A 21,587-nucleotide genomic window follows, 5' to 3' on the forward strand; every position below is an offset into this window, starting at 1 on the left:
ATGCCTCACTCTGGGCTAGATTTATCTGAGTGTTTAGTCATTTACCTGCCTTTGAAATGAGTGAGAATCAGTTTTAAAAATTAGCCCATGGGATTATGTCTCTCCCAGACTTTAAGTGAAACATCAGCTCCAGAACAAATACATTAAACAATTTTTCATTTGAATAACTGAAATCAATGGGAGTTACGCAGCTGGGGGCTTTGGAAAGTCCCTGGAGTCTTTCACCTGCATCTTTCGACACTACACACGTCTTTGAAATTGTGGCCCTGTGGCACTTTTGAATATGTTATCCACCCTCTTTAATAGGATGTACATGATACTGCTATTATAGATGAGATTTCTGCTTTTGTATCTCTGGCTGATGAGGGATCAAGATTTGCAGGTACAGAGCATCAAGTCTCTAATGAGAGGAAAGGGCAGGAATGCCATCAGTTCCTAACTGCCAGCGGGATGAAAATTTGAAAGCATGTCTAACTCAAGCTGTTAAAAAGAAAGTGATGATTGAATGCTTTGAAATAATGGTGCACCCTGTATTCAGAATCATGCTTTTTAAATGAAAAAACAGGTTTTTTAGATGGGAAGGATATTTCAGCAATCTAGAACAACTGGATTTTTGAAAACTAAATAATTTATAAGCACAAATACTCATGATTTCAAATGAACGTATTTCAACATGTACAATTCAGATCTGAACTAAGTCTAAGAAGTTCCACAAATAACAAATTCAAGTCCAGCTCTATTCACCTGAGGGACTTCAGTGGTCAATATTAGAATTACAGCTTGTTTGAAGATTTAAATATATTTATATGAGATAAGTCCATGTTCAAAGCGTTCCCTGTAAAGTAGTCGCTGTGACTAGGGAGAAGAAGTTTCTGACAAGGCCTCGGGAGATTATTTTTGTTCATTATCTTGATTGCCATACTACAATGGAAGTTGTATGTGTGATGGGGCATTCAGGAGGAGATACTGTGTCAATTAGCTAAGCATTACTCATTATTATTAACTGAAATATGCCTTGTTGCCCCCTTGTACACAGCACAGAGCACTGCATAGGGTTTGGCACCATCCTTGAAGTAGAGGGTAATTAGTATTAAAAGATAGATTTTTTATTTTTATTTTTTTTCCCCTTTACTCCAAATACCACCATGAACTTCAGCCACAACGGTTGCAGTCAGGCACTTCTGAGTGGTGACAGTGTGGTATATGTGATGGGGAATGGGTAATTAGGATCAGCTTTCAGGTTTTGAATGCTTTTCTTAGCCAAATGACTTCGATTTGAAGAGTTCGCCATATTTATTGCATTGACACCACACTCCTCTCCATGTAGTAATATAATAAATCAATCTGTTTAATTATTTTATGATACTATGGTTGATTTTATTAAGGTGAACTTGAGACTAATTAAAACAAATACCGAGTCTTTTGGTGCAAAGGTAATTTACAGTGTTTGTGGGCAAGAATGAGGAGTTCCAAGAGCCTGAGGGAGGAACTAAGAAAAATAAATTAGTCATGAAGTCAGAAAACGAAGTCTGTGACCTTTCTAAAGCCAACGTTACAGTTGAAGGCGAGATAGAGACCCGTAACACGAAGCTACCTGGTGCCTTGCCAACACATCTGCTCTGGGGAATGGTTTTCATTTTGGTCAGAAGCAGCTAACTTGGACTTGGTAACATCTACTGATTCTCACACCAGGGAAGGTAAATCAGGATGCAGGCTCAGATTTACATGCAAAATGCCAGATTCTTATCTCCATTTTGCAATGTCCATTGCCAAGCTCTTCTAAAACTGCCTGTTGCCTGTGGTTTTAAGCAGAATGATAGATGTTTTCCAAATCTGAGATGATGGTTTGACCTTTAAGTTTCATGTGTGTTGTGTACTTTCATTATTCTTTTCTCCTTGTGACGCTCAACTAAGATTTCAGAAAAAAAGGAAATGCCTTGTAAGGACTAGAAGGGGAGACTGGGAGCCCTGGATTTTGCCTGATGACTTTCTGTGTGACTGTAGTTTATTCACCAGGGGAACTGATGTAATGTTATTCCTGTGGGATTAAGATGAAGCTTTGGGAATGCTAGAAATGTTAGTGTGGGATCTTCAAAAGCATAAAGGAGGTGATGAAAATCCAAGAGTATAGTAGCGTTTGAAGTGGGAACACAGAGAAATAAAGTGAGAGGAGAACATTTTTGGGAGGGTCAGATTACAAAAGTTTGTGCTTAGTATCCACCATGACATTTCTGGTTCCTATTCCGTAATTCAAACCAGCCGTTTCTTACAGAAATAGAGAATCACTGGATGCCCACCAGGCACCGAGGCTTTGCTGCAGATAATTATGATCTGATGAATGAGCTGCGTTTCGAGCTGGGCTCAAACAATGTCTTGCCAGGAGCTCTGCCATCCCATGGGGAAGGTGCTGATGATCTCCAGCTCCTCTGCTGTCGCTCCGGCAGAGATCCGCACATGGTCCCTGCTCCACCCGAGAGCATGGAGCCATCGGGACTTTCTGCAGCAGTAGTTACATAAGGGCGTTGGGCGATCGAAGAGCAGTCTAATTGGGTTGGATGGATCAGCAATTTGCGGTGGCTGAAAATCCAGATGCATAAAAACTGCATCTTGTATCACGTCCTCTCCAAATGGTTAGATATGCCGCTGCAGCTGGCTCAGATCCATTCTAAGTTGATGGTAGCCAGCGGTTGAAACTATTTGATGTCCACCGGGTGTGTGCTCAGGGAGCCCGAGGAAGCGATGCTCGCCCAAGCATGCGGGGCAATGCGGGAGCCTCGGAGGGTGTGCCGCGGGATGAACTCGGCCCCGATGATTTATGGTTCAGCGGGATGGAGCCCTGTTATGATGAAGTCGGCTGTTGTTTGCATAGCAGATACTGACAAACTGTGCAAGGCTGGGAACTCCTTCAAACTGCATGAATGAGTTTGCTGATGACTTGCCAAAATATGCAGATTATTCTTTCTCCTATTCCACGTTGGTTTAATTAGAAATTCAAGGAACCACCTGACCTTCCCTATAAATCCTGCCAGCTCTATCAGCAGGTAACCCACTCTGCACCAAAATTAGCAAAAGTACAGGTTGTTTATTACTATTTGTGTTACGGCAGTGTTCAAAATCGTCTTTTAGGATGGGCCCCTGATTTGCTCAATAATAAAAACTTTGCAGTGTTTCTTTTGCAAAGCATGATGCGTCTCACAGAGGCTTAACTTATCTTTATTGGGGGTTTTTGATGCATTCTACATGCTTACAGTGCTGACTTGAAACATGCTCAGAGCAGAAGAGTTATAAAATAAGCAGAGAGGGACAGAAGAAAAACTAAGTAGTCTTTGTTTTTCTTATGTAGCACCAATCTGTGCCAACCTGATTTCTAAACAGAAACTTTAAATAGAAATGCATGTTTTGCTTTGATTGAAATATCCCAGAAAAATAAATCAAAGTTATCCCAAAATAGTTTGTGAACTACAACAGCTTGATGAAAGGCCCTTTACAGTATTCCACCGTGCTTTGAATTCCCTGAGATGTACCAGGCCTTCTCCATCACCCTCTGTAAATGCTGAATCACTGCAGGATATCTAACTAGACTTAATGCACTCGCTGCCTTCAGTTCAGGAGCTGTGAGTTTGGAATGGTCTCTGTGTACTTTCTATTCCTATGCAGCGTCACGTTAGACTTAACTGAACTAAGAACAACAGATCGACTCTGATTTTTCTTGTGTTGATAGGAACCAGGATGCGCTACGGAAATACATGCAGATGCAGTATTGTTAATGTACTATGTAATAATTTTCATATCCATGTGTATTTATTACACAGACATCTGAACATCACATCCAATGTCTGGTTATCTCTGCTTTGAAACATTTCAGCAGTTGTGGTGGGTGAGAGCCTGGAGCTTTCTGATTCCACAGGTTGGTTGGTCATTTTGAGCCCTGTACAATGAACTGCAGTAGCTTAACTCTGCTCTCCTGTTGAAATAACAGGGGGGAACTTGGAGAACCCGAGCTAGGGATCCAGGAGGCCTCTACAGTGTGTGAACTTTCCATGATGTTTGAGAGCACAAAGTTCAGTCATTTGGATCTTGTATCTTTTATTTTTTCCTGAAACAAATAGGTGAAATTTAGGCCATGGTGAAGGAAAAAAATAAAAGCATCTGCTTCAGCATATTATCTGTGTGCAGTGAGACAGTACTAGTAAAGACATGGTTTAGCTTAGAGAAAGGCGCAGAGGGTTCAATTCAGCTGCTGTGTGAAGGGAGGTTGGACTCATCCTCATTAATGAAACCAAGACCCGGAGCTTTGAATTGACCCACTGTGTTGCAGAAAATCCAGTATCCCAAGAGAACCAAGCAGCTTTTTACAGTGCTTGTGCTTTCCTATTCATTCACAGTTTGTTTGTTAGCTGTGATTTGCATGAACAGTCAAACAGTGTTTCAATTCTGTCCCATCAATGTTTTCAAGCCAAGTTTCATTTTGGCACGCAACAGCGATACGGTTGTTCTGTTACTCAACTATTGTTAAAAGAGGCTTAGGTTAAATTCTGGAAGTTAATGAGAGAGCGATGTGCAGCAATTTGGATTATGCTTTGTGAACTAATTAAATACTTATTTACATGCTATGTTTACTGTTCTCTGTACACAGGAGTTATTGTTCAGTACTCATTTCATGTGTAGGTAATTTACAGTTTATTTCAGCCCCATATCCTTGATGGGTGTGTTCTTAGATCCAGAAATACTGATAAAATGAATTAAAATTCACTTTAAAATGTCACTGGGGATTGCTTAGCAAAACCTACACTGCTGTATTTAGTTTTAATGATTTTTATGGCAATAAAAGATGCACCATTAAAACTAGGGCTGTTTGAAGAAACAGGACATCACTTACCATGTTTCTAACGAAAGGTTTTCTGAAAGTTACTTATAAGCTTGTAGTAATGAATCTGTTTTGTAGAAATAAAGGAAATTTAGGTGTAGCCAGCAAAGCAGTCCAGTTTGGTGCAACCTTTACCAAAGGAAAGAGGTGGTAGGAAAGATACTTGCCTTGCAGGGAATCTCATCTGTCTTTTCTAATTTGTAAAGCCTAAACCCTTGCCATTCGGCTGAGTCTCATGTAGTCTTCATCAAAGAATACCCAAATCAGCCTCTTTAACAATTAATATTTGTCTTGCTTGCTTGTAGCAATGTTTCCTACGCAATCTTGATACATCCACATTTTATTCTCCACTCTAAATATTTACAGGTCTCTTTTCAGTGTTCCCAGGGTGATTTCCCTGTGTGCATGTTCAGTTTTGTAGCTCTAGTATTAAAAAAAGGGGAAAAAAAAGAAGACAGTTTTTTAATTCGCTGGCATTTTGTAGCTTTTGTTCTGCTCATGACGTTTAACATTGATTAGTTCTGACACACAATAAAGCCAGCCCATGTGGCCGACCACGCTGTTTCAGGGAGGTATATCCTCTTGTCAGCGTACTGATGGGACGCAGATGGAAGAGTTACAGGGTGCGGCTGAAGCGGTCTGGCAAATGGCTCTCAGGAGAGAGGTCCTGTCCCTCTGCTGACTTGTCTCCTTCCCTACGTGTGGTCTTGCCCAGCAGAGCTATTGGGGATTTTCCTGGGATCGCAGCACACCCAGCTGGGACGGGGCGGGGGCGCTGGGGACCTTCCTCTGAGCCGCACTGGCTGTTGGAGCAGCTCAGCTGCGTCGAGTAGGTGAACTATGATACCTGTGAGGCTGTTTTGGCTGGCACTTAAATACCTGTTAATATGAGGTCTCTGTTGAAGCACTGATTTGAAAGGATTTCCTGAGTTAACGGCCTGTTGGGAGGCTACAGCAGAGTTTAGAAAAGAAAAGATTCCCTCTTGTATTGCTGGAATTTTCCCTGTTTTATATGTGATCACAAAGTGATCTCTGGCTTCATGACAGTGCAGAAAAGTTACTGCTGTATCACTGCTTTCCTAGTTACTCGTTGCCAGTGCCGTGCCTGAAGTGCTGAACTCTTTTGCAGGTTAATGAAATTTATCATGATGAGTCCCTGGGTGCTCACATTAACGTTGTCTTGGTGAGGATAATCCTGCTGAGCTACGGCAAGGTAAGTAAAGCTTAATTTAAATGGAGCATATCGATATCTCTGAACTTTATTCTTTTATGAACAATGTAGCTATTGCTGACATGTATTGATTTTGTATTTTAATTCATATGTTGACCGTACTAGTTTATGAATATAAAGAACTTTTATGTTTATATTTATTTATTTATCATTTGAACTTCTCATTTAAAATAATTTCAGTTTCTTCTGGGTTTTCCCTGTGTCATTTGAAGTTGATGCTTAGCTCCAGCAGTCTACCTTTTCAGATTTGTTTGGAATAATCCATGAAACATAGTGAACATTTTGGTTCCTGAAAAAACACACGAGATGTTGTGGTAGAACTGTATGTGAGTAACAATAAACACAAGATCAGTTCTGCAAGATGCTGAGGGCTACAGCCTCAGTCCATGAACTCACTTAAACTTGTGCTTAACATCAGCGGGACTACACATGTGCGTAAAGTTAAGTGTGAGTTCTGTGGGAGAGAGGCCAGAAGGCAAGAGCACTGCAGATCCAATCTGTAATTAGGAATATAGTGTGTTCTCTTGCTCTTTCAATGGAAGACGTTACTCCACAGACAAAACTCAGGGAAGAGGAATGAAATGCTAAATGATTTTCAGAAGTGTTGACCTGCTCAGTGCCAGTGTCCTGTTTTTGCCAAATAAGCACCAAATTCCATGAAAACAGCAGCATGGTGTTTCAAGTATGTTGATAAATGCCTTGGTTAAGGACATAACAATTTTAGTGCTCCCTAGCACAGCAGCATGGCCAGGTGCTCAAAGCAGAGTGTTAAAATCTAATGTCCCTCTCTGTGACTGGAGCTGCTGGCATTTGCTTGTTCATGGAATAAACCTGGTCTGGAACACTCCGTGTATGTTCCTGCAAGCTGCTGAAACACCGTCGGTGAAGAGCCAATGCAGACGGTGTCAGGGTGAAGCTCCACTGACATTCATCAGTTTGCTCTGCTCAACAGCAGCTTAGAAATTTCCTCCCCTGTGCAAATGAAGGAGCTCTGAGTTTTAGTGTGGACTCTGCTGGAGACCAGTTACTTGGATTTGATATAAATTGTTCTGTCTGAGCTTCCCCACTGGAGAACCAAACACACTGATCCGTCTCTGCTCTTCCTGCAGTGATGTGGATAATGATGTACTTAAGTGTTTTGAATAAGCTTAATCAGATGCGTGTCCTAAAATAAAAGGTAAAAGAGGTCATACTTGCCATTTTGTGATCAGAAGTTCATGGTGTATGAAGTTCCATTAAATTATGAAATAAATGAAATATCCTTGTGGTTGTTGTAATAACAGAAATTTGAGGTATTGCAGATTGACTAATAATTCTGAAAAAAATCTGATATTGCAGTAGTGGTAGAAGTCAGCAGAATTAGCACATGGACTAGTCACTTCTTTGCTGTCCCGATTTCACAAGTATTTCGTAATTGTTATGCATCTCCATATTTGGCTCTGTAGATCTTTACCAGCAGTATCCTGAACTCTGATAACTTCTGCCCCTTTTCTGACAGCAGACAATAGCTATGGTAGACCTCATTCCACCTTCACAATCTTTATTTTCTTGTGAAGAGTAAAGCGTTGTCCATTGATAATTTGAAAGTTATCGATTTCATATTAATCTTCTTCAGAGAGGAGAATGGGATGGAGCATGGAAACCTTCACTTGGGGGGTCATTGGCCACATCGCAAAAAGAGCTGTTGCAGGAGCACTGTGTATCTGCTCGTGCGTAGTCTGCTGCTGGATTCTGGATCCGTAATCTGCAGTGGACGACGCTTTAGTTCCTGAGTTATCTGCTGCCTTCAGCAGGGCATGCAATGGAATCATTCTAGTATCACAAGCTTGTCCTAGAGAACCATGAAAATAATTTTTCTTGCATTTCTGTATCTGATTCTTATTTACATGAAAGGCAAATTATGGCTTTTGGAAAAAAAAAGTAAAATGAATGTAAAAGGTAGCATTTCAGAGCTCCTCCACCTGGTGGTGTGGTGGCCTGCATGCCCTGCTCATATAAGAATGAATTATTTATATTCATATTTTAAAAGCTCCTGATCAGGGGTTTAGTAGCAGGGAGGAGGTGAGGAGGTTTCTCTTCAGAGGGCTGGGATTATTTAGCAGTGGAAAAGCAGAGAGAAAAAGTGTATTGTTCTTACTTTGTGAACCTGTTCTGAGGAATTAGAACAAAGCTTTCAATATTTTACCATCCCACTAAAACACGAATATTTTTAGGAACATACATTTGAAGTACATAGTAAAAGGAAGGGCGCGTGTGCAAGTTAAGGCAGGGCATGAATGAAACAGCCTGGTTGACTTCACAGTGTGAAAATATTATCCCAGTCTTGTTTGAGTAACCATTTCTTTTGAAAACATGTAGCTGAGATCTTAAGATTAGTTTGCTTCATTGTAGGCAATTTATATATATTATCAAGGGTGCCATTTAAATAATCATAATAATTACATTATGGTTCTGTAACTGATGAAGTATGTACCGTCAATGTCAGGTTTATGACAGTATTCTGAGCGATTGCCAATTCTCCACCCCTGAACAGCCTTTTACTGTATTGTGTTTGGGTTTTTTTTTTAAAAGAGGATTATATTATTTTATGCAATATGTCATCTGTTGATTAAAAAAATATGGACAATACTTGAGTTGCATAGCAACCAGCGTTTCAGTGGTTGTTGCTTGAAGGTGCTCCGTTCCTTGAAATGAACTTATTTTTTAATGTTTTCAAACACAGTCAGCTGTACATTCAGAAGTTTCAATAATTTCAGTAATTGCATTAATTGCCCTGTTAAGATGAGAAAAATGTAAGATGTTCCTTTGTGATCACAAGTTGAAATTACTTCGTGGGTACATTCAGAAGATCTGACATGGCTTTCCTGAATTAAGGCTTTGTGCAATTACCTCTGAACTCGGACCGGGGGTGTGGAGGGTTGAGACCTGCCAAGGAGCTCGGGGCTCGGGCGCCGCAGGGTGTTTTGTTGGAGCAGGGACAACGTGGGGCTGTGCAGTCTGAGGTGGCTGTGCTGGAGCTCCCAGCCCTTTCCTGACTCCCCACTTTCGTCTTACTACTTCAAACAAATGAATGACGCTGTCTGACGTACCATAGGGGCTGATGTGAAGGCTTTAACTGTGTCTGGCTGCTGCCCACTCATGTATGACCTCCAGCAATAGCATCGAAAAATGTGTTCTGCAAAGGTTGCTCTGTATCTGCCGTGGCTTTGGAAGTTACCATGCATTTCTCTGCGTTTTCTTTGCGTTGACTCCCAAAGTCACAGGCTTTTTTTGATGTGATCAAGTACTGCAAATATGCAAGCAGGGTATGTACGGTGCATTTTTTTTCAAAAGGGAAAAAGATGAGCTGCCTTGCTTCTGCCTTTTTGATTTTAGTAGTAGGAAGATAGGTTCCAAATTTTGGAAACAGCTGATACACTTGAGATGAGTATATTTCAGTGTTTGGGCAAATTATTCCATTTAGTCCTATTCCAATTGTAACAGCTCCGTAATCCAGCTAGCTCTAGAATACTCAGGGGCATAAGCAAAGCAACCACTATCACCAAGAGCAGAGGAGGTGGCAAGAGATGAGCTGAAAATGGCTTTGAAAACCCTGACTGGTTATTACAAAATTTGTTTGGAAACATTTAAATCCTGAGCACTGCATAAAATTCTCTCATCGCCTCTTTGAGGTGGATGAATAAAGATTATTATTCCCATTTTACAGCTAAAAACCAAAGACGTTAAGTGTTATTTTCCAAGGCCACACGGAAGGCCACTGGCAGGCTGGGGAGAAGACCTCATAAGTTCCTGGCTCCAACCCCATGCTCTGTCCGTGGACAATGGTGACTTTGTCTGCAGATGAGCTGCCCTTGCACAGCAGCAGAGAAAAGCCCACGTTAGCTGGGATAGGTGTAATTAAGACATTCATTAATGAAAAAAGAGTCAGAAAGATTTTTACAAGAACTGCAGGGGTTTCAGAAAATGCAGCCACCTGAAATTTAGGAGGATTATTTCTTGGGAAATGTGAACGTGGCAGTGCAGGACACCCCTGAACTCTCCCTTGAAGCAACGTGCACAGCTCGAGTCACCCATATTCAGATTGGAGCAGTGTGGGACAGCTGAGGGATGCTGTGTCTGCTCTGTACACATCTGGGATGGCAACCAGTAGGGAGAGCAAACCCATGTTAGCTGCAAACCAGTGCTGACCCCAGAACAACTGGCTGTACTCTGGCCATGTGTTAACTGGGTCACATTGAAAGAGGAATCTGACCAGCAAGGCAGAGAACCTTTCAAAAAGATATGGGGAGGGAAGAAAACCCTTTAAGGGTTTAAGGCTTTAAGGTGGCAGTTCAGGATGAAAGCTGTATGAGGTGGATGCCTATGGTCTCACAGGACGGGACTGTTCAGCTGGGAAGGGTTTTTCAATTGTGTATGTCTGAGATGTTAGCAGAGCTCCTGCTGCCTTCATTTGGTACAAGATTTCACCTTTGATCTTTTCATAAAATAGTGCTCTCTGCCATCTGACCTTTTCATGTCTAAGCTTGGTGCAAACAGGGAAGATGTTCTCAGTTCAGCCAGGATGGAAAGCGGTGGTTCGGTCAGAGACAGGTTCTTCTCTCTGTTTCCCAGAGGATGGCACAGGTGACACAGCTGAGATGGAAGGACAAGCCAGGTTTATTCTTCAAATCTGGTGTTCATCCTTACCGTTTTGCTGTTGACCATGGTTGGAGGGAAAGGGATGAGCACTCCCCTTATCTCTCTTTGTCCTAGGAAGATGCGAAGGCTCTGGCTGAGAGCAGTTGTACCTGGCAATGGAAGGAGGTTGTGAGCTGTTCATTAGAGTCACAGAATAGCTGTGCTTGGAAGGGGCCTCTGGCATCACCTAGTCCAACTCCCCTGCTCAAAGCAAGGTCACCTAGAGCAGGTTGCTCAGAGCCTGGATCAGTTGGGTTTTCAACATCTCCAAACATAGACTCCACAACCTCTCTGGGCATCCTTTCCCAATACTTGGCCACTCTTACAGTAGAACAGTAGTAACACTCTTATGTGATTGTTTGCTTGTCTTTCTTGTATTTAAATGGAATTTCTTATATTTTAGTTGGTGCCCATTGCCTCTAGTCCTTACTCTTGACATCACTGAGAAGGGTCTTGCTCAGTTATCTTTACTCCCTTCTCCATAGGTATTTATATACATCAGTGAGATGCCCCTGAGTCTCTTCTTTTCCAGCCTCTCCTTGCATTAGGTCTCTAATGTGAATTGAGCATCTAAGTTTTTCACTGACATTGGTAGATGCAGACGACCTGAAAGGATCACAGGAATCAAGCCTTGATCTTGCAGTATGCTTTACAGACGTGTCTGAAGATGGAGTTCTCGACTGCAGCCTTTGGCCATCTCCAGTAACCAGTTCTGCACAGGCTGAGTTGCAAGGCCAGAACCTACATATGATATAGTGTTTTGGCTACTGTTCATAGTTTGGCACTGTTTCCATATGTTTAAGGTGGAGATAAAGATGAGAAGAGATACTGTCCCTCTTGTTTTTTATCTGAGTAAATAGTTGAATTGCCTTATTTTTATATTAGACGCATAGCATGTAATTTCCCAGTGTGTTTTGTTGGGGCCTTGAAGAGTGCTGAACTGGCTGACAGCATAAACAGCTCTTTGTATTCCTGATCTGCTTACATTTATACAGAATTAGAGACTGAAACTTGTTTACAAACTGCTACCATAAGAAAGCTTTACAAATTCTTTGAATACAAAATGACAGTTTGCTGAATGAGCTATTTTTGTTATTTCAGTTACCATGGACACTAATAATTGTATTTATTTTTTGCTTGTCTTGTTCAGGATGAGAGAAGAATATGCACAACCTAATCCAATATACAATGAACAACAGAAGTGCCAAGTAGAGGCAATGTAAACTATGTTTTGCAGAGACTTTGCACATTCAAGATGGGAAAGTCATGTGTTAAGTTGTTTCCCGAATGTGTGCACTGCTATGGTTCAACTTTTGCTGCCATAGTTTGAAGCCTATCAAGTTAAGCATATTTCTGGAGCAGCAAAGCCTTCTCTGTTGGTTCTCTTGGAGCACCACCTAATGGATGAGTTAGGAAAGGTCCCTTTCCAGCAAGCTTCTCAGCAGCCTAAATTTCCCATGTTCTTATCATCAAGTACCTGCTCATCAACACCATTGCGACGTTGTACCCAGTTATGCCCAATAGCAGATAAATAAAACAGTTGGTTAAGGAAAGCTGCCATTCTAGTGTGATACCAGTGTCTCTTTCGCATTTACCAGCAAGATGAACATTCTTGAAAAGTTTGGATAGAATGTAGACTAAATTTACAGTTTTCTTCTAAGATAACTTTGTATTTGAAAAAGTTATAGAAAAAAAGTCAGCATATTTCTTACTTTCCAAACAAGCTCCAGAAGTATTTGAAGGACCGTCCAGTCAGCTTCATAAATGACTTTTTCTTCAGTGTATTCATAACAGAGAATCGAACATCACGCTGATGATTTCCCAAAAGACATGTAGCAAAGAAGGCTTGAAGGCCTCTGGATCTATGTAGTGATGACTTTCAACTGTTTATTGCTGCCCTGGTTTGCCTCAGTTGAATTCTATTGTTGTTTGTTTTTTTCTGCTGCTTCTATCGGAGGAAGGAAGTAGAGTAGAAATGAGGGCAGAATCAAAAAAGAGGGAAAACTGAATGTATTAGTAGATGTTGAGTTCCCCAGAGCAAGGATCTCGGCTGGTTCTCTAGGGCAGATTGTCCTTGTAACCCTCTGTGGTGTCCCCTCGCATGGGAGACGTTCTCCCAGCCGAGGTCTTTCCACTTCTTGGCCAACATCTCCATCTGTTTCCATCAGCGGTTCTCTGAAATGCCCACAGATTTTTTTGCTTTTCTTGCTGTGAGAAGGAAAGTTTCTCTTTCCATTGGCAGCTTTCCCGCTGATCAGCTGAGTAATGCTCTCCACAGGCCTGCTGTCCTGTTTGGAAAGAGGTCCTTCCCAGCCAGGTCTGAGCTGCCGGCCAGCTGCAGGACCTGCATGTTCCTGGCAGCGTGAGCCCTTTGCCGGCCAACAGTAACACCTACACCTCTTCTCCACATGCAGCCTGCTAGCCCCCAAACTTTCTTTGTTTGCACTCTGAAAGAGATTTACTTATAATCCTTATTACTGTGCACAGTTCATCTCTTTTCCTCTTCTGCTTTCACTTTGTCCATTTAATAAGGGGGTGGGCTTTTCTGAGTTAGATGAGAGCTCCCCATTGACTTCCAACAGAAAATATTACCAAGTGTTATCTGATATCTCTACAAGAGTAAAGTTTTGGACAACATCCTTCCAAAACATATTACATCTGCCCTGTCTAGTAACAAGCTGTCCCTGGTCTCATGATTTCCTAAGCTACTTTCTTGCAGGACAGCAGCATTTATCTTTAAAGGCAAAGCAGCTGAAAAAGTGAGTAAAAAATCAATATAAAGACATGTCTGGGTCAGGAAATGCCTGATCCAAAGAGCACTGGAGCTTTGGAGATTATTTGGAGGCAAATACGATATTATACTTGAGCTCCTCTAGTTCCCTTCTCTGGGCATCCCATTGCCTACTATCGGGAGAGGACTGTGGCTGCCATGGCTCTTTGGTCTGAACCAGTGTGGTTGTACAGCAAGGTGAGGTTGACTTGGACCACAGTTTGACAGTTCTCTGGCCATGCAGCATTCGCTGTTAGTACTGTTGGAGCCTTTCTGATTTGGAAGTCCTTGACAAATTGCAGAAAGTGGGAATTCAGGTGAAAATTTGCTAGGAATCAAGAGTATTTGTCTCTTCTGGCTGCTACATTACAGTGAAGAAAGACAAGGGATTAATGGCCGGATGATTGGTGTGATCAGTGGACTTTGAGTACTCAGCAGGTAGACTGAGTTCTTCCTCTTAGTCTTTGGAAGTCCTCCTCACTGACACAGGACCTTGACTTGCTATTTATACCTGTAGCACATGGACATTTAAAGTAATTGACTGTCTGCTGGATGCCTCATTTCCTGACTTAAAAGAGCAGTAAGACTCAATTTTACATGTGCCACATTTCTGATGTTAAAACTGTCATTCTCGAAGAAGCTGGGCCGTCAGCTGAAACGTGTTTTACACACTTGTGTGTTCTTGTTTTCTCTGCTTATGTTAAAGGGATTTTTCTTTATTTTCCACATTGTGTTGGATGCAAAAACCCCACAATGCTCCACATTAACCAGTTGGGCTCCCTTTTCATTTTCATGAAGACAAACTGTAAAATCACTTCTTCGATAAATAAACATGGAGATGCTCTTGGACTGAATCAGTGCGTTTGCTCTGAGAGTGGACCTAAGTATACAGTGAAACCAGTTGCTGGCTCATGCCAGATGCTGACGCAGAGCCCAAACCATGAGAGCTGCTGGGTGCACTGGGACAGCCTAGTCTGGTCTCTGACAGACTCAACGTTCATCAGAAAAGTGCTGCACGCTGCTCTGTTAGTTCGTTCAGAGACTAAGCTTTTGCTTTTGTGCTGGAGTCCACAGGCTGGGTTTCAGTTTAGCAGGCAGGGAAGAGGTGACATATGACAGAGGAAAGCTACAGAACAGTTTCTTTGGAAATTATTGACTTTTAAAATTCTGTCCTTGTTTTCTGATCACGCAGAGATTTCTCTGCAAATATTCAGATACCATTAAAAAAGCACAAATTGGTAATGTGTATTTTTTGTTTGTTTCTGATCGATGCATCTTGTAAGTTGTGATGATTTTCATTCAGTAGAATGTAGAGAAGGAGATGATTATGAGACAAAGAACTACTAGCAAACGACACACATAACTTGAGATTTCTCAACTGCATTTTACAGCATTCTTTACTTTTGGAATGTTGCAGTAAGATTTCTCACTGAGCTTCCAGACGGGGTTGATTTCTTTTGTGAAGCTTTGGAGAAATGAGAACAAGGTAGAGATGATGTAGAGAGGTTTCTTGTTTGTTTGCTTGCTTGTTTTTGTTTTACCATTGGTGGATGTTATTAAAGACCTCAACAATGGTCAAACCTTGTTTAACTGAATAGGATTTTTGCTTGAAGTACCAGGAGTTTACCCTGTAATCATCACTCAAAGTTTGTTTAAGTCTGTTCTTCTAAGTATATGAAGATGCAATAAAGGCACCACAACTGTCCCACCATTTAAATACAGTTATTAGTTCAGTTTTCCAAGGGAATTATAGCTGGAAGCAGTATGATCCAGTGTGGGATTATATTACAACTTTTATTACCACAGTGATATCAGAATCCAAACTGTGCCTCTATTTGGTTTATTAATTTGTTTTTCTGAATATTTGCAGAATTGTAATATCCCAGTTTTGCCAAAATCAGACCTCAGTTTGGCAGACTTTTATTTTATCAATTCCAGTTGTTCTTCCACAACCCTTTGAGGATTTTCTTTTTCATGTAGTCAATACTCTGTGTACTCCATCATGCACTCAATTACAGGACACGTCAAATACATCTGTATTTAAATATGAACTATATTACTTCTCTCTTATTTTTGGCCCAGGCTAGGTTTTGCTCTACATTAAGTGTTTTGGAATGACAAATGCTTACAGTACAGTATAGCATCTAAATTGTAGCGGTTTGTGTTATGATTACAGTGTTGTCATGGTAATATGATTTTTGCAAAGGAAAAGCCAGGGTTCACATATGTAGTTCTTACAAATCCTGGAAGGCCTGGGGTGGGTCAGTTAGTCATACTCTTCATAGCATCCCACATACAATAAGCTTTCCTAAGTCTTTGCAATGCACAGAATTAAGTAGAATTTGGAGGGAACTCTTTAAACAGTGCTATTTTGTAAAAAAAGCAAATGTAGTGGTTGGATTTTAAAATACCTTTCTCTTTCTTGTTCAAGAGGATTGTCTTTTGCAGCGCACCTAACACGTCTTAGCTCATTTGAGTTGGCTAAGCGGTGTTGGCGCGCCACCCGTGTAATGCGTGGTTTAGAGGGAGAATGGTGTACCACAGTGGGAATTTGCTTGTGCCACCTTCTGAATGATCTTCAGATATGGAATGGGATAAAGAAAATGCACTTTAAAAGACAGCCAGTGGGAAAGTCCATTTCTGAAAGTACACAGCTGAAAAAGTACCCTTGATTTTTGCACTTACAACATCCAGTAGCGTTCAAGGGTCGGACGAAACAGCCCTAACAGCTCGGTTGTATGGCAAAAGTGGTGGATGAGCTGGGTGCTGGCCATCTGCCATTGCTGCCATTTCCTTCCCTTGGCCATGAGCCATTTCCCATCCCCATGCCGGGTTAGTCTCTGTTGGCCAACAGCTGCGACAGTTCCAACAGAGGCATGGGCTCCATTGGAAAATCTGTATCCAAACAGGAAGTGATGCTGTAAGCTGGGTCAGGGTGGCATAGAAATAATAACACAGAGTGCACGATACAATATCTGTTTTGTCATTAAAATATGGTTGGCTTTCTGGGCTGCAAGTGCATAGTGATGGGTCATGTTGAGGTTCTTATCAACCAACACCTCCCAGTCCTTCTCAGGGCTGCTCTCAATCCGTTGTCCACCCAGGGTGTAATTGTGCTTGGGATTTCCCCAGCCTATCTTAGACCTCACTAATACGCCATGGAGATTGCATTTAATCTAACCCTGAACATTAACTATTTTCTTACTTTCTTGATCCAGTAAAATTTGTTTCTGAAGTGTAATAGTCTCTTTATTAACAACAGACTTTCAATGGACATGGAATGTTTATTCAAGTGCCTAAACAAGCTGGGGGAAAAAAATTGCAATGCTTTTACTAAATAACTATTGGTATCTTTTTTTCCTGTGCATATGCAGTCCATGAGTCTGATAGAGATTGGGAATCCTTCACAAAGTCTGGAAAATGTGTGTCGCTGGGCCTACTTGCAACAGAAACCAGACACTGGGCATGCAGAATATCACGACCATGCTATCTTTCTCACCAGGCAGGATTTTGGTCCATCTGGCATGCAAGGTAAGATGTTCATCAGGTTTTGTTCTATAAATGTCAAAACTTCTAAGCAGCATTTGTTTATCATTTAACAAGGCTAGTTATGCGAAGTTTAATAGTGTATCTCTTGCTCAGTTTTAGTGCACATTTTCTCTAAGAGCTCTGCATGGGGCCATTTTCAGTTGTAACAGTTTCACTTATTGTTTTATCCTTCCTTACTGATGGGATTATTTATCGGATCATTTATTTGCTCTTGCTGAAGCCAAGCAAATGAAAGTCGTATGTAAACGGTCCTGAAAATGCCCAAAGATTAAAGAATAGATTTTGTGTTTAAAATCTCCAAAGCTGTTGCCATGTTCTAGCAGGATTGCCAAGAAGTATTGTTACAAAGAGATCTGGAACAGCAGGGTCAAGTGCGGTCCACGTTTTCCTTTTTTCGGGGCTCTGCCTTCCGTGATATCAGGTTTGTTCACTGGAGGGAATAAATCTCAGAGCTTTCCTGTCCTGTTGGCCAGATCTGCTCTCTGCACGGGGCTGGGGCTTTGCTTATGTGTTCCCTGAGGGCCAGAACCGCACCGAGCCCCTGTTGAGCTGTGACACAACAGCGTGCGGTGTCCTTTTGCCCTGTTGCCTCAATGCACATGGGGAAGGCAAATGCAGGATGGTCCTGGAGGTAACAACAGTTTTCTTGGTGAGCCAGCAATACAGCTTTAATTTGCTCAACAGACTGGTTTCATCTGTTTTGTAGATGAGGGAACACGTTATTAAGTGTTTGGAGGCAGAGGTCTCTTGAGAGGACTGCTTCAACTATATTTGTGTCACAACAGAAGACAGATGTTTGTCCTAGAGCTTCTCACCACATTGCCTTTTGCATAACTTGTTCATCTTCTGGAACACTTGGTATTTCTCACAGGCTATGCTCCTGTCACTGGAATGTGTCATCCTGTTCGAAGCTGCACTCTCAACCATGAAGATGGTTTTTCATCTGCGTTTGTGGTGGCTCATGAAACTGGACATGTGTGAGTAGAAGTGTGGACATCTGTGTCCTACTTTAAAATGTCTTTGGTACTGACAAATACTATTGGCATTGGAAAGATGAAATTTATGTTAAGAAACGATATTCAAAGTTAGCTCTGGATTCAGATCTCAGCTGTCTCAAAGCTTTCTTTATGATCTTAAGTAAGCTTTATGTTTTAGGTATTTTCAAATGGAAAGAGGAACTAATGCCAAAGTATCTTCCAGGGCTGCTGTGAGAGTAGATTGAATGGTGTACTGTAGTCTTCTGCTGGAAATGTAAAGTACACATCGTGATGAAATATGAATGCATTGAGTCAGTGGAATACATGATTCTTGAAAACAATCCATATTAAATAAGCACATTATCTGTACATGTTACTGCTGGTAAGGGATGCAATACTGTATAGAAAGAAGGTGCCAAGCACTGAGGTTACAACTGTTCTATATATTTGATGTTAAAATGCAGTCATTTTACTCATAGATGTGATTAGAACCAGTGACCAGGCAGCAGTTGTCAGAGTTTGGCTTCTCCCAGAGTGTTTCAGTTTCTGTGTTTGCAGAGCACACTCAGTGATTTCCCATTTTCTCTTTGGTAGAACAACAGTTCCCAGAGGGCTTTTTCTGAACAGTTTCAATGTATCCTGCTTTCCCTAGGAAATCCCGCAGGCCCTTTTCTCTTTGTTGTATCAGAATTGTTAAGGGCTTTAAACAAAAAGTTGCCAAAATTTATTGAAATCACTGTAAACATATCTTAATTAGACAGAGACATAGAATTGATACCCAGATGGTATTTGATTCCAGAATTTTTGAATTAGGATTAAAAAGAATGCACAGTGAGCTTTAAAAGAAATACTCCTGAACAATGTTTGCAATACCTCACATCACATTCAACCCCAATCTGTTAATTTGGTTTGAATTATGGACAGATATCACCCATGATAATCTAACAGTGCTCATAAAAAATGCTCCATAAGATCCTAAAAAAGGAAGGGAGAAAACATATTCATAATAAAGTGAAAAAGAAGAGTTAAAATATGTGTAACTTGGGGTAATTTTCTGGAATGCTCCCAACACTTTCCAGGCTGTTTCACAGTTATACAATGTGGGATTGCTACTGGGCAATAGCAGCAGGTAGGCTAAACTAGCTTTCAGTGTGGTGTCTTTTTCTTTCCCCCTGCCATGAGAAGGACTTGTCTGCAGTTGCAAATTACTTCAAATTAAGCTAAATTGTGATTTTAAAAAATAGCTCCAGGTTGTGGTATGAATAAATTTCTGTTAATACTCCTGGAGAATGGACTAGATCCTTAGTCCAGAAATGGAGTCCATTAGCCATAGTAATTCACAAATGTAGGTGTGCACGCAAGTCTAAAATAGGCATTTTTAGTCTATTTTGAAAGGGGATTAAACTAATCACATGAAAGTATTCTCAAGGGTCAATACTTCCATGTGGGAGTTACTACAGACCAGCTCTTCAGCTTCAGTCTCACCCTGTCTTATTTCTCATGACTTTGCTCACGTGGACAAGAGTCTTGGGACTTAAGAACCTTGTTGCAATGAACCACTGGTGACATTTGGGATGTGGAAGCACTTGGGCACTCAGAGTTCACCTGCGATGTAACTGTGCTGGCTCTCTCCTGTCCGGGGCAGTTTAGGCATGGAGCACGATGGCCAAGGGAACAGATGTGGGGACGAAGTCCGCCTAGGAAGCATCATGGCCCCACTTGTGCAAGCTGCGTTTCATCGCTTCCACTGGTCTCGTTGCAGCCAGCAAGAGCTGAATCGATATCTCCAGTGAGTAGCTGTTAAACAACCTCTCTCATTTGATTAGGAAGCATGTAGGAACAATTCTACATCTAGCATTTGTGCTTTATCCTTTTGTTAGTTATTCAAATGAAGTTGCAAACAAAGAATTACACCCCCCCATCCTATTGGCAACAAGATGCTTCCCTATCAATTGCAAATAGTAATGCAAGTTCTCAATTAATATGATTTCAGTCCATTTTAAATTGTTGTCATTTTATTTTTTGAATGTTGATAATATATATCTGCTGTCCTCTCAGGGCTTATGAGATGACACTATTACTAATCTCATTGCTAACTTTCCTCCCTCCCTAATGTAACCTCCCTAATGTAACCTAATGTAATGGAGGGATGCCTGTGCTACCCAGCGGCATGGTGTCTGTCTTACAGATAGCAAATTTGGCTTCAAGGGTCATTTGTTGCTTATGATATCTGTCCATGATAAGATCGTCCTGCCTTAAGAGGAAATGCTGCCCTTTAAGTGCTCAGGGCTTTTCTTGACTTTAACAGATATGTAAAGAAAGAATGTGGTTCTAGGATTAATCCTTCAGTTGTTACTTTTCTTTTAAGTACCCTAAATGCCAAAGCTATTTAAACAGCTTCATCCATGCTCCTTGCCGTCCCTTTGAACCTGACACTTTGGACATTAAAACTGCTCTGGATTTTCCTGACAAACTGTGATGTTTATGATCATATTTTTGCTCCTTATAGAAAAAAAAAATCTTCCCCTTGCTATTATATGCAAGTTGTATGGAAAAATATGGAGAAACTACTAGGACACCTAGAAAAAGCTGAAAATAAGTAGGAAAAAATGCAGCAAAATACATGAAGTAAACTTGATTCAGTCTTTTTGTCAATATTTTTATTTATCTTAGATATGGCAATAAGGAATAAAAATATTGTGAGGGAAGTGTGATTGTTTCAGTGAACAAGATCCTTTAGAGCTTTAGCCATTAAATAAAAATCATCTGGCCTAGTGGGCTGCTTTACATTCTTTTAAATACAGCTATTTTTAAATATCTTAAAGTAGAATGGTGGTTTCCTTTGAAGTAAATCTAACCTCAAAATTCTGCTTTTAGCTATTGATATCTTCAAGGCAGCCTGAATGATTGCCAGAATAGACTCATGTATGGTGTCCTCGTGTCTGTCAAATAACTCAGAGACACTTCAGAGATACTGTCAACCATGTTGGTCTTGTGAATTAACCTATATTCATCCCATGTTAACTATTGAGTGATGTTAGCATCAGTCCTCTGTCCTCCAGATGTGATTGTGGTACGTTACGGTCTGTCCTCACTATTTAGGAGAGGAGAAATATTCATCACACAGAAAGGAAACTGTACGAACTGTGGATGGAGCTGAGAGGTATCAGGAGAAACAGAGAGAGGGAACAAACTGGAGAGTTTAGTGTAGTCAGGAAAGAACACACAGTTGTACATGAGTTGCTGCTTCTCAGCAAGGACACAGGAAAACCGTAAGCTTAGTGGTAATCTCACATGGTTCCCCTGGCCTCTGCTTCTAAAACTTCACTTGAAAGACAGTTGCAGGCAGCAAGAAATTCCACAAATGGAAAATTAATTAAACTGTCTTTTCTTCTTGGTCTCATGCGGTTTCTTCCTTTGATTCCTTTCACATAAGAAGCCTGGAGACTGATAGGAATTTACCTGCAAGCTAAATGGAAATTACAATGGAAGGACTTCAGAAAAATTATAGAGAGA

At 41.0% G+C, this 21,587-nt stretch overlaps 1 protein-coding gene across 1 annotated transcript in view; it reads left to right on the top strand.

Moving 5' to 3' along the window:
• The window catches only part of ADAMTS2 (ADAM metallopeptidase with thrombospondin type 1 motif 2), a gene marked incomplete at both ends in the record, with an annotated part of 176,836 nt that overhangs the window by 126,005 nt on the left and 29,244 nt on the right, over positions 1-21,587 (top strand). The window contains 4 exon segments of the mRNA XM_080353550.1: positions 5,997-6,080; positions 16,920-17,076; positions 17,966-18,071; positions 19,717-19,860. Of these exon segments, the coding sequence (XP_080209676.1) occupies positions 5,997-6,080; positions 16,920-17,076; positions 17,966-18,071; positions 19,717-19,860 (491 nt within the window).

This window comes from Nesoenas mayeri (genome assembly GCF_963082525.1).
Source record: "Nesoenas mayeri genome assembly, chromosome: 14".
NCBI lineage: Eukaryota > Metazoa > Chordata > Aves > Columbiformes > Columbidae > Nesoenas > Nesoenas mayeri.